The sequence below is a fragment of the Ceratotherium simum genome, chromosome 15 (genome assembly GCF_057802395.1).
Source record: "Ceratotherium simum simum isolate JZ-2026a chromosome 15, ASM5780239v1, whole genome shotgun sequence".
In the NCBI taxonomy this organism is placed as follows: Eukaryota; Metazoa; Chordata; class Mammalia; order Perissodactyla; family Rhinocerotidae; genus Ceratotherium; species Ceratotherium simum.
This window is the reverse complement of record NC_141914.1, coordinates 49,104,946-49,120,349: the sequence shown is the minus strand read 5'-3', so window position 1 is coordinate 49,120,349 and position 15,404 is coordinate 49,104,946. Positions and strand designations below refer to the sequence as shown.

Sequence of the window (15,404 nt, the reverse complement as noted above, 5' to 3'; positions counted from 1 at the left end):
ACAGGGGTGGTAATCTAGGTGGCAGGCTGCTTAGCTCGAGGAAAGAATTCCCTGAAAGAATTCCCAGAAGCCGCTGTCCTTTGAAAATGATGCTGAGTTCTTAAAGTGCACTTCTGATAGGCTGGCCTCTCAGAAGAATGCCTTTGCACAGAGATCTGTGTTCAGGTGGCGGCTTGCCTCTATACGGCTTGCTCAGGGAATCTAGGGAAAAGGTGAACTTTATTTTAGTTGCTGCTTCAAGTGTTGTATATCACTGTCCAGTTAAGTAGTAATTTAACCAAGTCCTAAAGAAAAAAGGTAAATTCTTTTTCTTTTTGGTTTGATTTCAACAGATTGAGCTAACATTCATCATTTCATATAGATACAATATAAAGAAAAGAAAAAAACAGAAAAAAAATTTCTCCTTGTGCTGAGAACTCTTAGAAGTAAATTCTTAATAGCTGATGAAAATGATAGCGTTTAAAGGGATGTGAATTTATGGATGCTTGTTCAATATCTAAAGTCCTAGCATTTGAACTATTTTGAGATGTGATGTTATTTCACACCACCATTCATAGAATCAGTGTTACTATACACTGTGTTGTTGGAATTGTGCAAAGCAGCCAGCCATTTATCACCTCAGTTGACTATTTCCCAGTACCTAATCAGCCTGCTTTTTAATTATAAACTGAACTCTTCATAGCAAAATATCTCTTTATAAGTTAAAAATCAAATATAATACCCAGAAACTCAAGATTGCCCATTAATGATGTGTGAGGGAATTCAGCAAATACACTGGTATTTGTGGTAGAAATGCTGCCTTAAAGTCTAGTCAGGAGAACAGCACACAAATAACGACGTAAAAGACGGTATAATGAGGTGAGTGCCAGATGTAGGTACCAGCACAATGTGGCTGGAGCACAGAGAAAACAGTGATTGGTTCTAAGCAGAGGATCAGGCAGGACAGCACAGAGACCTTTCCTGAGTTGTTCTCAGGCCACTGTGGTCCCTCTGCAGGGGCCCCTCACGCATATGTCTCTCTCCACCAGGCTGGTGCTCTTTGAGGCAGAGACCATATCTTAATCATGTTTGCGTCCACAGCACCTCACAGGGTGAGGTATGATGATGAAATGAATGAGCAAAGGCAGCATTTGAATTGGGCCTAAGGAAGTTTGGTAAAGCCAAGGAGGCAGGAAAGTCAAAAGCCAAGTCACAGGGGCGTGAGAGGGGCAGCATCCTGAAGGGGTGTTACAGCCGCATGGCACAGGAGAGGTACGCTGGAGAAGGAGCTGCTAGTCTGGAGCCATAGCAAGAAGGGTGGAGGTTGCTTCTTTAACAGTGTCTTCTCAGAATTTTTGAAGAGGTATGTAAGGCAAGTCTTCCATCCTCTGTGTTGCCTGTATCAGAAACTCAGACTATCTTGTTTCCTTCGTTCAACAAACATTTACTAAGCAACCGCTACTCATAGTTGAATTCATGACTTGAGCCCTGTCCATAGGGAGTCTCACAGTTCAGTGGAGAAGACAGAGAAATGCCGTAAACATGATTAGCACTGGTAAAGATAGCAACAAGGTGCTGTGGAACAGAGACATGATGATGGGTGAAATACTTCAGGGAAGGCTACTTGAGGACATTGAGGTCTGGCTGGGGTCTTGAAGGATGAGTAGGAGTTTGACTAAATAATTGGTTAAATATATCATGATGCTGTATCTATATGCAACAAAAGTGATATGGAGGGATCTCTGCTAGAGATATTCAATAGTCACTTTCCATCTTGTGCTTTTAAATTATTTTATTACATTTTAATACTCTATAGATCGTGACAAAAATGGAAGAAAAAAAGACTGAATAGTTTACACATCTCCATCCACAGCCTAATAATTACAGCTATATAGTCTACGAATATGAAGCTTTATCATGCATTAACTCTTATTTGGTTTAATATGTCATCCAGACCAATGTGAGAACAACAAAATAACCTTTAGAAAATTAAAACGTTAAAGTTCTGTTGATAGATTTATTTTAAAGAATTAGAATGTTGGGTTCCTCCAGAAACAGACTTAAAACAAAGATTGGAGCATACATTAGTGTATGTGGGGAGGTGCCCCAGGAAACACCATTGGAGTAGAGAGCTGAGAGGGAGGAGGAGAGGCTGGTGCAGGGTCTGCCAGTGAGCAGGTGACAGCTCTGGGCAGCTGGGGCTCAGTCCTGCTGAAGAAGCCTGGGAAATAGTGTAGAACATGCCTCAGAAAAGCCCCAAGTAAGGGGAAAATTGGAGTGTTCTGAGTCCTCAGGTCCTTTGTTCAAATGCTTAAGCGGAGGCTAAACCAAAAAGATAAAAGCAGAGCTTAGAGGTGAAACATCTCCACACACATTTTACCCCCTGTCAGCCTGGACATTGGTTTCTTCCCCCACACTGGGTTCTCCTGGGAACCTGCAGGACTTGAAGGAGCAGGTTTGAAAGGTGTTGGCTTTGCAGGATGATTTGACAGCAAGTAAGGCTTGGAGGCCGCCAGAAAGAACCTATGGATATGGCTCCTTCCACGTGATGTCATGGCTGTCACGGAGATCATCGAAATCTCACGGTCAACTTTTTACCTTTAAAAAAATTCCCAAACATGACAGATTATTTTACTTTCTGGAGGACCCAGTGTGAATCGCACTGGGCTTGGATAAAAGTTTGCATTATGAGGACAGGTGTTGCAGGAGCTATAGTTTGGACATCAGGACTTTGACAAGAGAGTGCCATATAAAATGTTTGTTTGTTTTTTGATGAGGAAGATTGGCCCTGAGCTAACATCTTTGCCCATCTTCCTCTATTTTGTATGTGGGACACTGCCACAGCATGGCTTGATGAGCGGTGCCGAGGTCCGCGCCTGGAATTTGAACCTGAACCCCAGGCCGCTGAAGCGGAGCATATGAAATTAACCACTATGCCACCAGGCCGGCCCCTAGAATGTTTTTTTCTCTATGATTAAAATAAAATTGTTTACCTTGAATTAACTCTGAGCCATTTTTATGCCACTGCTAATAATCACAAAAATGTTATTGGAAGAAGTGGTGTCTGATCCACGTGAAATGGATTTGAATACTTTTGTCCTGTGTTTTTCTTCCTCAGGTTTCTAATATTCAGGCAAGAGCAGTCGTGTTGTCCTGGGCTCCCCCTGTTGGACTTTCATGTGGACCGCACAGTGGTCTTTCCTTCCCCTACAGTTATGAGGTCGCCTTGTCAGACAAAGGGCGAGATGGAAAATACAAGATAATTTACAGGTAGCGTATATTTCCATGTTTTTCTCGGCTGCTAATCTGTGAACTTGGAGTCATTAAGGAAAATAGAAAACAAAGGACAAATTTAAAGGCTTTGTAAATTTTCCTTTAAATAGTTCATTTTAGGAATTAGTGATAATGATAATGTCAAAAGTTAATTTTGTCTAGCGTAATTATCAAGCAGAGATGACTTTTGTAGAGCTATTTGGTGTTGGTGACATGTATCCCTTGGCTATGTTAGTGTGTCGGTATAGTACTAAAAACAATTTCCCATTAATGTCTGTCAGGGCAAAAAGTGAGTATGACTTTTGGTTTTTACATACTTCATGCACTCATATGATTACCCCTTTTTAGACCCAGACCTTTTTCTAGTCTTATTTTTCAAAATTCTACAATATGGTTTCCTTCCATTTCACCCTACTTCTTATCCTCCACAGTAGTTTTCCAGCCTGTAGTAAAGATTACTTTACAGCATTCATTCTGAGACTTTCTTAAATGGTCAAAAGTTTAGCACACAGAATAAGGGATTATCCTCTTCTGCTTTATGGACTCCCAGATATTAACCATTCGTATGAAGTATAGCCGTGTTCTAAATTTGATAAAAAAATTTTAGGGTCTTTTTTCCTTTGTGATTGTTGGCACTGCTCGGATTTGCAGAGCAGGAAGTCAGAAAGGCAGTCCTGTCTTAGCTCCTTGTTGCCCTTCCTGTGAGTGGCCCCTGGAAGGACTGCCCGAGCCCAGGGTGCTGTGGTCACACAAACCACACTTCCTCCTCTGACAGAGAGGCTGGGTTTCTCGTTTCCCTGCTGCGTCAGTGTTGACCTTGTATGTCCCCAGCCCTGTTCCTAATTCTTAACTTGCTCTAGAGACACGTCTTCCTCTGGACAAAGAGAAGGGGGAAAGAGAGGGAGGGAAGTCCTTTAGCCGCTCTCTCCTCCTCTTGCTGCTCATAGGGCTTCTGCTGTCTCCTCCTTGGACTTCTGTGGGAATCTCCTCAGGCTCTGCCAGCACCCACTCTTGCTCTCCTACGGTCTAGCCTCCACACTACAGAAACCTAAGCCAGACCTATCGCTCCCTGTAAGAACACTGCAGTGATTTCCCACTGCACTTAGAATAAAATCCTAACTCCTGACTCTGGCTCACAAACATTTGGTTCTATTTTGAAAAGTCAGAATTGTTAGTGACCTTAAAAAAATACAGAGCACTGTTTCCCCCAGCCCCACCAAGAAACAGTTAGATCCTGTCAATGCAAGATGACTCTAGATGGCAGGAGCTAGAGTCTCAAGTGCCCAGAGGGGCGAGGCAGGTACCAGAAGTGAGCAAAGCAGGAAGGTTGGGAGTGAGGTGAACGGGAGCTCTCCTGTCTTCATCTGCAAAGAGCAGCTGCCAGTCACCCAAAGTAGGTTGTTGCTGTAAGGGAATGTAGGCCTAGATTTGCTGATTGTTTGGATTTTTTTTTTGAAGAAATGCTAAAAATCTGAATTGTTATGTAAGCTTTCCTAATGTTAAACTAATTCAACAAATTCAAAAAACTTTAAAGATACAGTGCAGGTGAAACAAAAGATTGGCCTCCACTTTGCAACTTTAAAAAAGTATTTTCATTTGAAATAATTTCAAACGTTAAAGTGTTGCAAAAATAAAGAGATCAAGGAATACGTGTATACTCTTTACCCGGATTCACCTGTTAACTTTTTACCCTATTTGCTTTACTATTTGAGTTATTCTCTCTCTTCCTTTGTCTCCCCTCTCAATCTATATTTTTTCCCATTAGTTTTATATATCATGGCCCTTTACCACTAAATACCTCAGTATATTTCCTAAGAATAAGTGTATTTTGTTAAATAGCCACAATGCAGTTACCAACTTCATAAATTTACATTGACACAATACTTAATCCATCATCCGCATTCCAGTTTTGTTAGTCGATTAAATAATGTCTGTTCCAGCATTTTTCTTTCCCTCTAGGACAGGATCCTGTCTAGGGTCAGATACTGCAGTTCATTGTCATGTCTTTTTAGCCTTCTTTAATTTAGAACACTTCCACAGTGTTTCTTTGCCTTTTATGACAGTGACAGTCATGTCCCCACCCCACCCCACTCAGCTTTTTAAAATTTTTAATGGAACATTCTTTATTTTATGTTGGTTGTTTCCTCAGGATTAAGTTGAGTTTCAGTTACAACTTCTGGTCATATAAATGGTGTTATTTTATGTAAGAGCCAGCCTTGGTGGTCTAGTGGTTAAGACTTGGTGCTCTCACTACCATGGCCTGGGTTCGTTTCCCAGTCGGAGAACTACACCACTGATTGTCATACCGTGGCAGCTGTGTGTTGCTGTGACACTGAAAGCTATGCCACCAGTATTTCAAAGACCAGCAGGGTCACCCTTGGTGGACAGGTTTCAGTAGAGCTTCTAGACTAAGACAGACTGGGAAGAAGGACCTGGCCACCCACTTCTCAAAAAATTGGCCGTGAAAACCCTATGAATCGCAGCGGAGCATTGTCTGATACAGCGCTGGAAGGTGAGGGGATGGTGCAGAAAGACCGGGCAGGGTTCCGCTCTGCTGCACACAGAGTCACTAGGAGTCAGAAGCAACTTGACAACACTAACTACAACAAATTTTATGTAACAGATCTATTTATTTGTTTATATATATAAGAGAGCCATTAATTAGTATTTACATGTGAGGGAAGCCGATTGAGATTTCTTCGAGAGCTGAGAAGCTGAAGTAGTTAGGGTTCCTGTCAAGGTGAGTCTGGGAGCCCCCTTCAGTTGACAGCTGAAGGTAGGGTGACTTGCACTTATATTTATCTATTTATTTACTTTGCTTGCTTATTTACTTATTTATGTTTATGTATTTACTTTGAGAAGTGATAAGACCTTTTGGAATTTTATTAGTAAGTTAACCTTGCCATTTTTCACATCTAGAATGGCATCATTAAGAGGAGAATCGAATCAGAAAGACAATAATACCAAATAGGAAAGTTTATTTTTGGTTTATGGTGGAATCAGACATAATAGGTCTTGGATCATTGTTGGTACATGACTGTGACACCCAAATCCAAAACCTGTTTTACTTTTGAAACTGGTATCATTGACTAATAAATGATTTTTCTTTGCAGTGGAGAAGAATTAGAATGTAACCTGAAAGATCTTAGACCAGCAACCGATTATCATGTGAGGTGAGTTAGGATAGGAGAGCTGCACTGTCCTGGAGAATTCAGATTGCTGAAATAAATCACGTGCCCCTTTTACAAGTGTTTGGTTCCTAGCACTTGCCTGAGAGTTGCAGCCCCTCGGCTCTTGGGCCGTTCGTTAGTGTCCTGCACTTGCGAGCATAGCGATTGGGAGTCCACAGAAGTGCTTCTGGTAATAGAACTGAGCTGAAACACTGAACAGAACTGAAAAAATTATTTTTAAAAAATAAATTTTATTTTTTATAATCTAAGATTTATTGGACTGTGTGGTTTAATGTATAATGTTTTCTTTCTATAAAACAAATGAATTTTTTGCCATGGATGTATCAGTTGTTTATTATAGACCACGCATATAAACTGTACATGCAGCCCAAATAACTAAATAAGTCCTTCCCATGTTGCAGGAATGCCTTTGGACCTTAAAAGACAATAGGAAACCTAATATAAATAAATATCAAATTATCTCTGACAAGCATTAACCTAACTTGGCAAAACAATGAATCCATATGGTCTGATACGTAGTCTGAAAGCTCTACTGTGATTTTTCCGGAATCTCTACTGTGACTACTCTGGAAGGCAGGCTAGCTAATCTTAGAAAGAAACCCAGCCATCTACAGACCTGTGAAGAGGAAAGTATTATCTGAATTTTTACAGAGCTCATCTGAGTATTTAAAGATACATCCATACATCCATTTGTAAATATGCAGATTTCTGATTGTGGCCCATAACCTCTTTAAAATTTTAACTTTAATTTAAAATTTCATTATATTTAATTTTTAAGTTGACCAGAAATTGTAATTTTATCTAGTAAAATATACAACATTCTCTCTCCTTTCTTCAATCATATATATGTGTATCAAGATTGTGTAACAAAATTGCAAGCATCAAGCACACATCCTTTATTATACTTTCCAAAGGTTAATTCATACCACATGTTCCTTGGTGATGGAGTGGAGGCATGGGTATTAGGGTAGTCTAATAGGAGGAGCGTTCATTAATCATATTAATTATCAGGAGGCTTGAGTTCTCGTCTGGTTCAGCCATGAATTGATTGTTTTACCTTTAGTCAATCACATAGAATCCATGCCACAATGTTCTCGGTAACAAAGGTAGGAAAGTAAGGATGCGTATCAGCTGCCCAAGGGTTTAAAACTAAGTCTAAAGCAATATGTAAAAGAGCAAGGTGTTACATATTCTGTCATAAAGTGCACATCTGCTTGGCTGTTGTGTTATTTGGATGAACTCTATTGCAACCATCTTTTTCTGCTTAAATGAAAACTTTTGCATTTGGAGTCAATTAGCCTCAGCCCAAACATATTGAACTTTTCACACGGTCTGTACAAACAAGAAGATTTGTATAATTTGTGAAGCTGAGATGATAATAGAAGTAGTTTTAACCATTCTTTCAAATGGTTGATTTTAACAAGGGAGCAGAAAGTGTAACACCATATAGGGAGCCATGCAAATGTTCTCCATTAGTCATTGTTAACATATGTTTCCTTTTTTCTCCATCTTTTAACAGTGTATTGTTATTGTTTTACTAAAGGTTTACTTTATTAATTTCCTGCTCATTCGTGAGCTGACAATATCTTTTTTAAGAAATTTAAGTATCATAAAGAGTCTGCCCTGTATTTACCATCCTGTCTGTTATTTCCCTTCATTTCTTTTTAATCCCTCTTACAAAAAGGGTAAATTTTGAGAACGCTTGATCATCCGTTGTTCTCTTTACTGCCATATCTTATGAATACCTTGAACTTCTGGGCAGATAAAAGGGCTGATTAATGGATTCTCCAAAAGGAAAAGGAGCGTGAAGTGGTACCATGTACAGACCTTGGATCCGGCCTTTCTCCTGACACGTCTCAGACCCCACACTTGTGACATGTATGACACATATCTACACTACACATATACAACCATAGGCACCACTAACTATTATTTGGTCTAGCTCTCTGCTTGCCAGAGAGATAGAAAATTCTCCCTCTCTTTGGTCGTTCTCTCCTGATAAAAATGTCTACAGTCCAAATTTTAGTGTTTTTGCCCTGCCTAGTCCACAGTCTATAAAGATCATTCATTCTCTTTGTACAGTCTTTTATTTTTCAAGCTAGGGAAGAATCTCAACACTTCCAACTTCTCCTTAGATTTAGCCTCCTCTGCCTTGAATTGCTTTGGCGAGGCAGCATGATTCACAGTGGACGGAGCATGGAATTTGGAGTTCATGGTTCAGTCACTTACTAAGGGTGTGTGCTTATTAGGCAAGCCATTTAAACTTCAATGGTCTTGTTTTCTTATTCATAAAATGAGGCTAATAATGGTACCAGCCTTAGAAAGATGGCGTGAGAGCAAATGAAATATATGTGCAAACCTAGTACAAACCGGTAAAGTGTATAAATGTTTTTGTTCTTTGTTTTTGTTTTTCCAAAAGTTGTTGCAGTTTTTCCACACTCTGAAAATAAAAAGGACTTCATGATGCAGGTTCTCTGACCCTGTGCGTAATTTGACCATATCACTCACTATGTTATTGCAATAAAGATATATCATACTTGGCACTGGAAAAAAGGAGCAAAATCTCTTTTTATGATACAGTTAACATTCTCAAAGTCTTTGTTCCAGGAATGTAAGCTTTTAACAGACACCGTAGCCTCAATTTAATAGTCACCTATAGGGCCTCAAAAGGCTGCATGGAAATAATTTCCTCACTAAATTTCTGTAATAGAAGCTATAAAAGAATTCCTTTACTGTATAGCTACAAAATGAACAATTATATTCATTGCCATTTTGATTTATTTGGGCATTACCAATTTAGAAAGTGTCGCCCTGGTGAAAGTCTGTAGAGCCAGTGATGAAAACGGAGATATTTCTTTTAGCAACACCAAACAGTCTATATTCTCCTTCCAGTACTTAATATTGCACATTTTAACGAAGGCCTGCTGAAGTCTCGTTTCCAGTCACTCTTCAGTAGAGTGAAAGGTTTCTTTCTCAAATCATGGACTGAAGTCTCACCTAGGGCTTCTGTTCTTAGGTTTTTTGTTACTTTTGATTATACTGCTCTGATTTCATCCCCTTCAAACTGATTGCTCGATATATTTATATAATGCTTTTTCTTATTTTCAGCTTTTTCCTCCCTCATATTCGTATTGTCTGAGTTCACCTATCAGATATACAAACGTTTTTACAAGCAGCAGTGTCTCAGTCATGGAGTCCTGTCACTGCACTTTCTGGTGCTTGGCGTCAGCTTCTAGGCAGGAACAGCTCTTGACTTCCTGCCATCACCTCACTGTTATTGGGAGTAATTTATTAAGAGACCAGTGGCATCCTTGAGACAGTGCTACGGGTCATGTGTCTGTGGCTGTTAGATTGGCACTTGCCATGCCATTTAGGCCAAAATTCCACACGGAAAATTGTATTCTGAGATATTTCTGGTTTTAAAGTTATTTTTCTTTCTCACTTTTTGCTATGAATTTTTGTGTGTCACTGCTACACATCTATTCAACCATTTTTTTCTTTTTTCCTGGTGATTAAGCAAAGTAATACTCCTCTTATGTTGATTTGAAAACTTTAGGTGTTGGATTTTGGGTCCAATTTTTATTAAAGTCATCACTTTTATATTACCCAATTCTTATACAAATTGCTTATTTTGATTTAATGTTAGTTGAACGTTTAAAAGGAATCAATTTGTAATTGTGAAAGTGTATTTTTACAGTGCTTCCGTATAGAGCATTGTGTTATATATTATATAAAACCACCAATACAAAATCTCGGGTAGGGGAGAAAAAGAGAGAGACGGGGAGAAAGATGGTGTGTGTGTGATTGTATGTTGAGAGAGGGAGAAATGACAAAAATCCAATACATAAATATACACACACAAATAAATAACATTCTGTTTTATAATACTTATACATAAGTATGTAAGGTTACATACATAAACATTTATATATATTCATTTATTTACACAAATATTTATATGCAAAGAAAAGCATATTCCTCTCTTAAATGGTAGTTTTGTAATTAATACGGACAATGAAATAACCATTTTACTGTGAGAGTCAAGAATTTATATTTTTCTCAATAATAGGCTAATCAGGAATTTGAGTGATGGAATGGATAGCAATTTCATGACAAAATTTGAAGCAGCTTTCCAGTCATTGGCATAAACAATTTAGCAAAGAAGTTGCCCAGAGATGATATCATATAATAACATTTCTCAGAAAAATGGTGATGAAACATTTCCAAAAATATGGTTGACCGGCTCAGTGAGGAGTTATGAAATTGGTGTTATTGACTAGAAATTATGGTTCCTACTATGTTACAGATGTGCTGGAGGAAGTTGGAGACAAATTTCTAAAATTCTTAGAGCACCTGTTTCATAAGTATTTAGTCAGTGCTTAAACAGAAACAAATGTAAAAACCCAACAGAAGATTAATTATATCATTAGAAAAATGTATTCTTCTTTGGTAGAAAAAATGCAAACGGAACTGAACTGTTTGCTGATTCATTTAACCTAAGAAAGTGATCCTCCTCCACAGATCCTCCTATCACATGATATTTAGAGAAAACACATCACCATCATGTGAAAAACGTTATTGCAACATTCTTGAAAATAGAGCTTCATTTCCGGAGACTTTTCTGTAAAAGTTATTGGCAAAAACAGAGCTGATTGTTATTACAATTAGTTGCTGTCTATTTACTGAACAATTTTAATTGACAGATATAATCATGGGAGACTTAGATATCAGGTCAACTCTTAGATACCGCGTGTAGCGCGTTTGTTGTCCTATACAATGGATCTAGTTTCCTTTGCGGATAGGCTTTTACCAGTGCAAAGCATGGACTCCTAACTTAAACAAACTGTCACATTCTTTGAGTTTAAAGACAAGGAAAACAAGTCCTTGTGGCCCGTACAGCTGTCCTTCTTCAGCTACCTCAAGTTTTTACTTGTGCCATCAGGTTCTTTTATCCTGACTGTCATCTTCCCAACCTGGCTGTCAGGAGCCTCTGTCACTTATGTGTCTCTAGCCTATTAAGTATGGATTTGTGACTCCAAGAATCTCACTAAGAAGAGAAAACGAACTTGACTGAGTCCAAATCTCCCCAGATAACTAACTGCGGTTGAGAGTACTTTGCAGGCCCTTTTCTTGTCTCCTTTCTTCTGCTCTGCGATCGCCTGGATTTTTGGTGCTGACTGTTTTTGTGCACATTTAGGACCTGGTCTACCTGAATGTAATCTGAATTTGTAAGCAAATGCCTAGTGATTGCAAAATGAGGTACCTGCTGGCAACCTAAGTGAGTAAAGAGGATTGGCTAAAGGCAGCTAAAAAGCAGTCTCAGTGCTGAGGAAGCGATAAGGAGTGGTAAGGACTGTGAATTAGACAGCATCTGCCCCATCTAAAGGGGGAGCTGCTCTCAGCTTATCTGATTACTACCATCAGGTACGCAGCTCAGTGTTGCTAGAACTTCTATTTTTTTTGTGTATGTGTGAGGAAGACCAGCCCTGAACTAACATCCGACATCAATCCTCCTCTTTTTTTTTTCTGTTTTCTTTTTTTTTTTTTTGCTGAGGAAGATTGGCCCTGAGCTAACATCCGTGCCCATCTTCCTCTAGTTTATATGGGACGCCACCACAGCATGGCTTGACAAGCGGTGCTTTGGTGCGTGCCCAGGATCCGAACATGCAAAGCCCGGGCCGCCAAAGTGGAGCGTGCACACTTAACTGCTGCGCCACCGGGCCGGCCCCTAGAACTTCTAGTTTTTAAGAGAAGCCAGAGGTTCATTTTTTAAAAGAGAGAGCTTCAGAATTTTTTCCCATGTTGGCTTAATTTTTAACTTTTGATTTCAGAAAATTTCAGAGATAGTCAAAAGTAGACAGTAATTTAATGAACTCTCATATACCCATCACCCAACTTCTTATTTCTTTGGTGCCCCACCCAGGCCCTCCCCCACCACAGTTGTTTTGAAGTAAAGTCCAAACATCATATTACTTCACCCGTGAACCACGTTACCATCATCACATGCCCATCCAAAATAAACAAAAATAATAATAAATTCTTTAATGCCTTTAAATCCAGAGACTGTTTCCATTTCCTCAACTATCCTAAAAATGAAGGTTTTCTCTCTTCGGCTTGTTGTAATTGGAATTCAGGCATGGTCTGAATATTCTCTTTGGCTAATAGCTCATAAATTTCTTTTAATCTATAGGTTTTTCCTCCTCTTTTTTCTCCCCTTGCAGTTTATTTCTTGGAATAATTTTTTTGTGTCCTGTAGAATTTTCCACAGTGTGAATTAGGCTGATTACATTCCTGTAAGTGTTGCTTAATACGTTCTCTCCATGTTTCCTATAAAGTGGTAAAGAGGCTTAATCAGATGCAGGTTCAATTTTTCTGGCAAGAACTTTGTAGATGGTGACATGATCTGTCATTAGGTGTGCGTAATGTCTGCTTGTCTCTTTTTGTGATGATCGTTGCCTAATGTCCTTTAATTCATAGGTGGCTATAATATTTTTAAACACTATATTCCTTTCCTCCCCCTTACACATATCTTGGGCCAGATAGCAACCTATGAGCCACCAGTTGGAGAATTCAACTGATTTGTTAAAGTTCAGACTGGAACCCTGCCTATGTCTGGAACTTTATATGATTCATCTTAAGTAACTTACTCCCAATGAGCCTGTCCTAATAACATGGAATTGGTCTTGCCAAATCTACCATTCAGTTTTATATTATCACATGCCTACTTAATAGTGAATGCAAAAAGGAGCATTTCTTTCGTCAGGCGGGTGAAGAGCATCGTAACAATAAGCATCCTTTGTTTGGATCCGGTGTCATGGTGTCCTCCAGTAAGGCAAACAAGTCAAATATCTAGTAAACATGTATTTCACCTTTCAGGATGGAAAGTAGGTGTGTTTAATAGTACTTTTGACTTGCGTGCCCTCTATAACTGTATTGTGATGGACTTTGAGGAGAAAGGACTTTGCAAATCACACACCTAAATAGGTTGTATTTTCCATAATGTTGTGTTTAGCTGCTGTTTATGTTCGTTGGATAGAGTGAGGGGAAGTGGCTTGTGGGTGTTTAGAGAAACGTCATGCAGGGTGAGTAAGGGCAGTAGGCAGGACAGTATAGCAGTTAGATTTCCATGACTGAGTGCAGTTGATCCAACTTTCTAGTTGTGTAGCTTTGGGAAATTTATTTTACCTCTCTAGTCTTGAGTTTTCTTCTGTATTTAATGGGACCCCATAAAGGGTTATAAGAATTAAGAGCTTGATGTATTTACCAACTCTGAGTAGCTTAATCCTTGCATCTTTTTTAGGCAGCAAAGGTTTCTTTGTTGTCTTTTTTAGAAGAGTATGTTTTCAAATTATTTTTTTTAATGCCCAATATTAAAAAAATGGAAAAGTAGAAAGGAAGTTGATAAAAATCGACATAATCCTATTTTATGCTATTTGAAAGGAGTGTAGTTTTATAATAGCACATTATATGCCTTTTTTTTGTTTGTTTGTGAGGAAGATCAGCCCTGAGCTAATAACATCCATGCCAATCATCCTCTTTTTGCTGAGGAAGACCAGCTCTGAGCTAACATCTATTGCCAATCCTCCTCCTTTTTTCTCCCCAAAGCCCCAGTAGATAGGTGTATGTCATAGTTGCACATCCTTCTAGTTGCTGTATATGGGATGCCGCCACAGCATGGCGGGACAAGTGGTGCGTCAGTGTGCCCCCGGGATCCGAACCCGGGCTGCCAGTAGCGGAGCGCGCGCACTTAACTGCTAAGCCACGGGGCCAGCCCCTATATGCCTTTTCTTCACAGCTTCTCTGGAGAAATCGGGCCTGTATGTTCAGTGTTTAGCCAGCATTGTAATGTGTAGAATGCACATCTTTAATCTTGGCACAAGGTACAAGAGTTAAATATTCACATAGATAAACTGTACCTGAACGTTGTTTTTGGTGAAGAGAGAGATGCACTTGGCAGTAGTAAGTATGTTTCTTTGTATAAAACGTCCATATTTCTCTCTAAATATCTGCAGGGTTATAAACAGTTAAAAGACAATGTCTACCCTTTTATTTTTACTTCTGTCTGTCTCATCAGTTTGTGGACTCTCCTCTCTGCTTCTTGTGCCTTTTCAGCCAGCCCCTAACTCTACTTTTAGCCTTCTTCCAGACAAAGTCAACCCAAGAGTGGCTTGATGGTTTTTAGAATGTAAATTTGGAGACCACCTTGGGGATTAAGGATATGTTCTTATTTAACATCTTTTCCAGTCATTAGACCCTGCCTGTCTTAAATGGGGCTGGGTGGTTCTGACAATTAGCGGAAGGAGAGAACGCACTGAGGCACATTCTCTGCTGGGATGATTGTTCCCTGGAAATGCTGACCACAGTTAGGGCAGGACAAAGCCAGTAGATAAGAAGCCGAGTCATGGTGTATACTATGTAAGAAATTCTGTTCCTCTACAGAAAACCCTGGGGCAAAGCTGAGACGATAACCTTCTTGTGTTATCTTCTATCTTGTGTTGTGTCTTCTGTGATGGGCCATTGCCACTGACTGTGTTTGCTTGTTTTCAGGGTATACGCCGTGTACAATTCTGTAAAGGGATCCTGCTCCGAGCCTGTTAGCTTCACCACCCACAGCTGCGCCCCCGAGTGTCCGTTCCCGCCTAAGCTGGCCCACAGGAGCAGAAGTTCACTGACCTTGCAGTGGAAGGTGGGCAACTCAGTGTGTTGGGAGCTGTCTGACGTCTGTCACCATCTGAAACATATTTAGCACTATTGGAGTTTGGTGATGGTGTTTGGTTTTCTACATACTAACTATCTGAAATAAATTATTGTGATATCAAAAGTGGCCGTGTCTATAAAAATGAGGCCAATGGGTGGGAAAGGGAGCTGCAAATCAAGCTTTAGTTCCCTTTGCAGGGGAATTTGGTCACTTAGGATCATGAGCAATACTTTATAAGTGATGTAAATACTTAAGGCACCTAA

General features: G+C 39.5%; 1 protein-coding gene across 6 annotated transcripts in view; it reads left to right on the top strand.

Moving 5' to 3' along the window:
• Positions 1-15,404, top strand: part of FNDC3B (fibronectin type III domain containing 3B) — a 332,852-nt gene that overhangs the window by 234,766 nt on the left and 82,682 nt on the right. For all 6 annotated transcript variants that reach the window (XM_087440025.1, XM_087440022.1, XM_004424734.3 and 3 more), the window contains exons 8-10: positions 3,098-3,249; positions 6,366-6,425; positions 14,991-15,129. In XM_087440025.1, the coding sequence (XP_087296151.1) occupies positions 3,098-3,249; positions 6,366-6,425; positions 14,991-15,129 (351 nt within the window). The remainder of the gene's footprint in view (positions 1-3,097; positions 3,250-6,365; positions 6,426-14,990; positions 15,130-15,404) is intronic.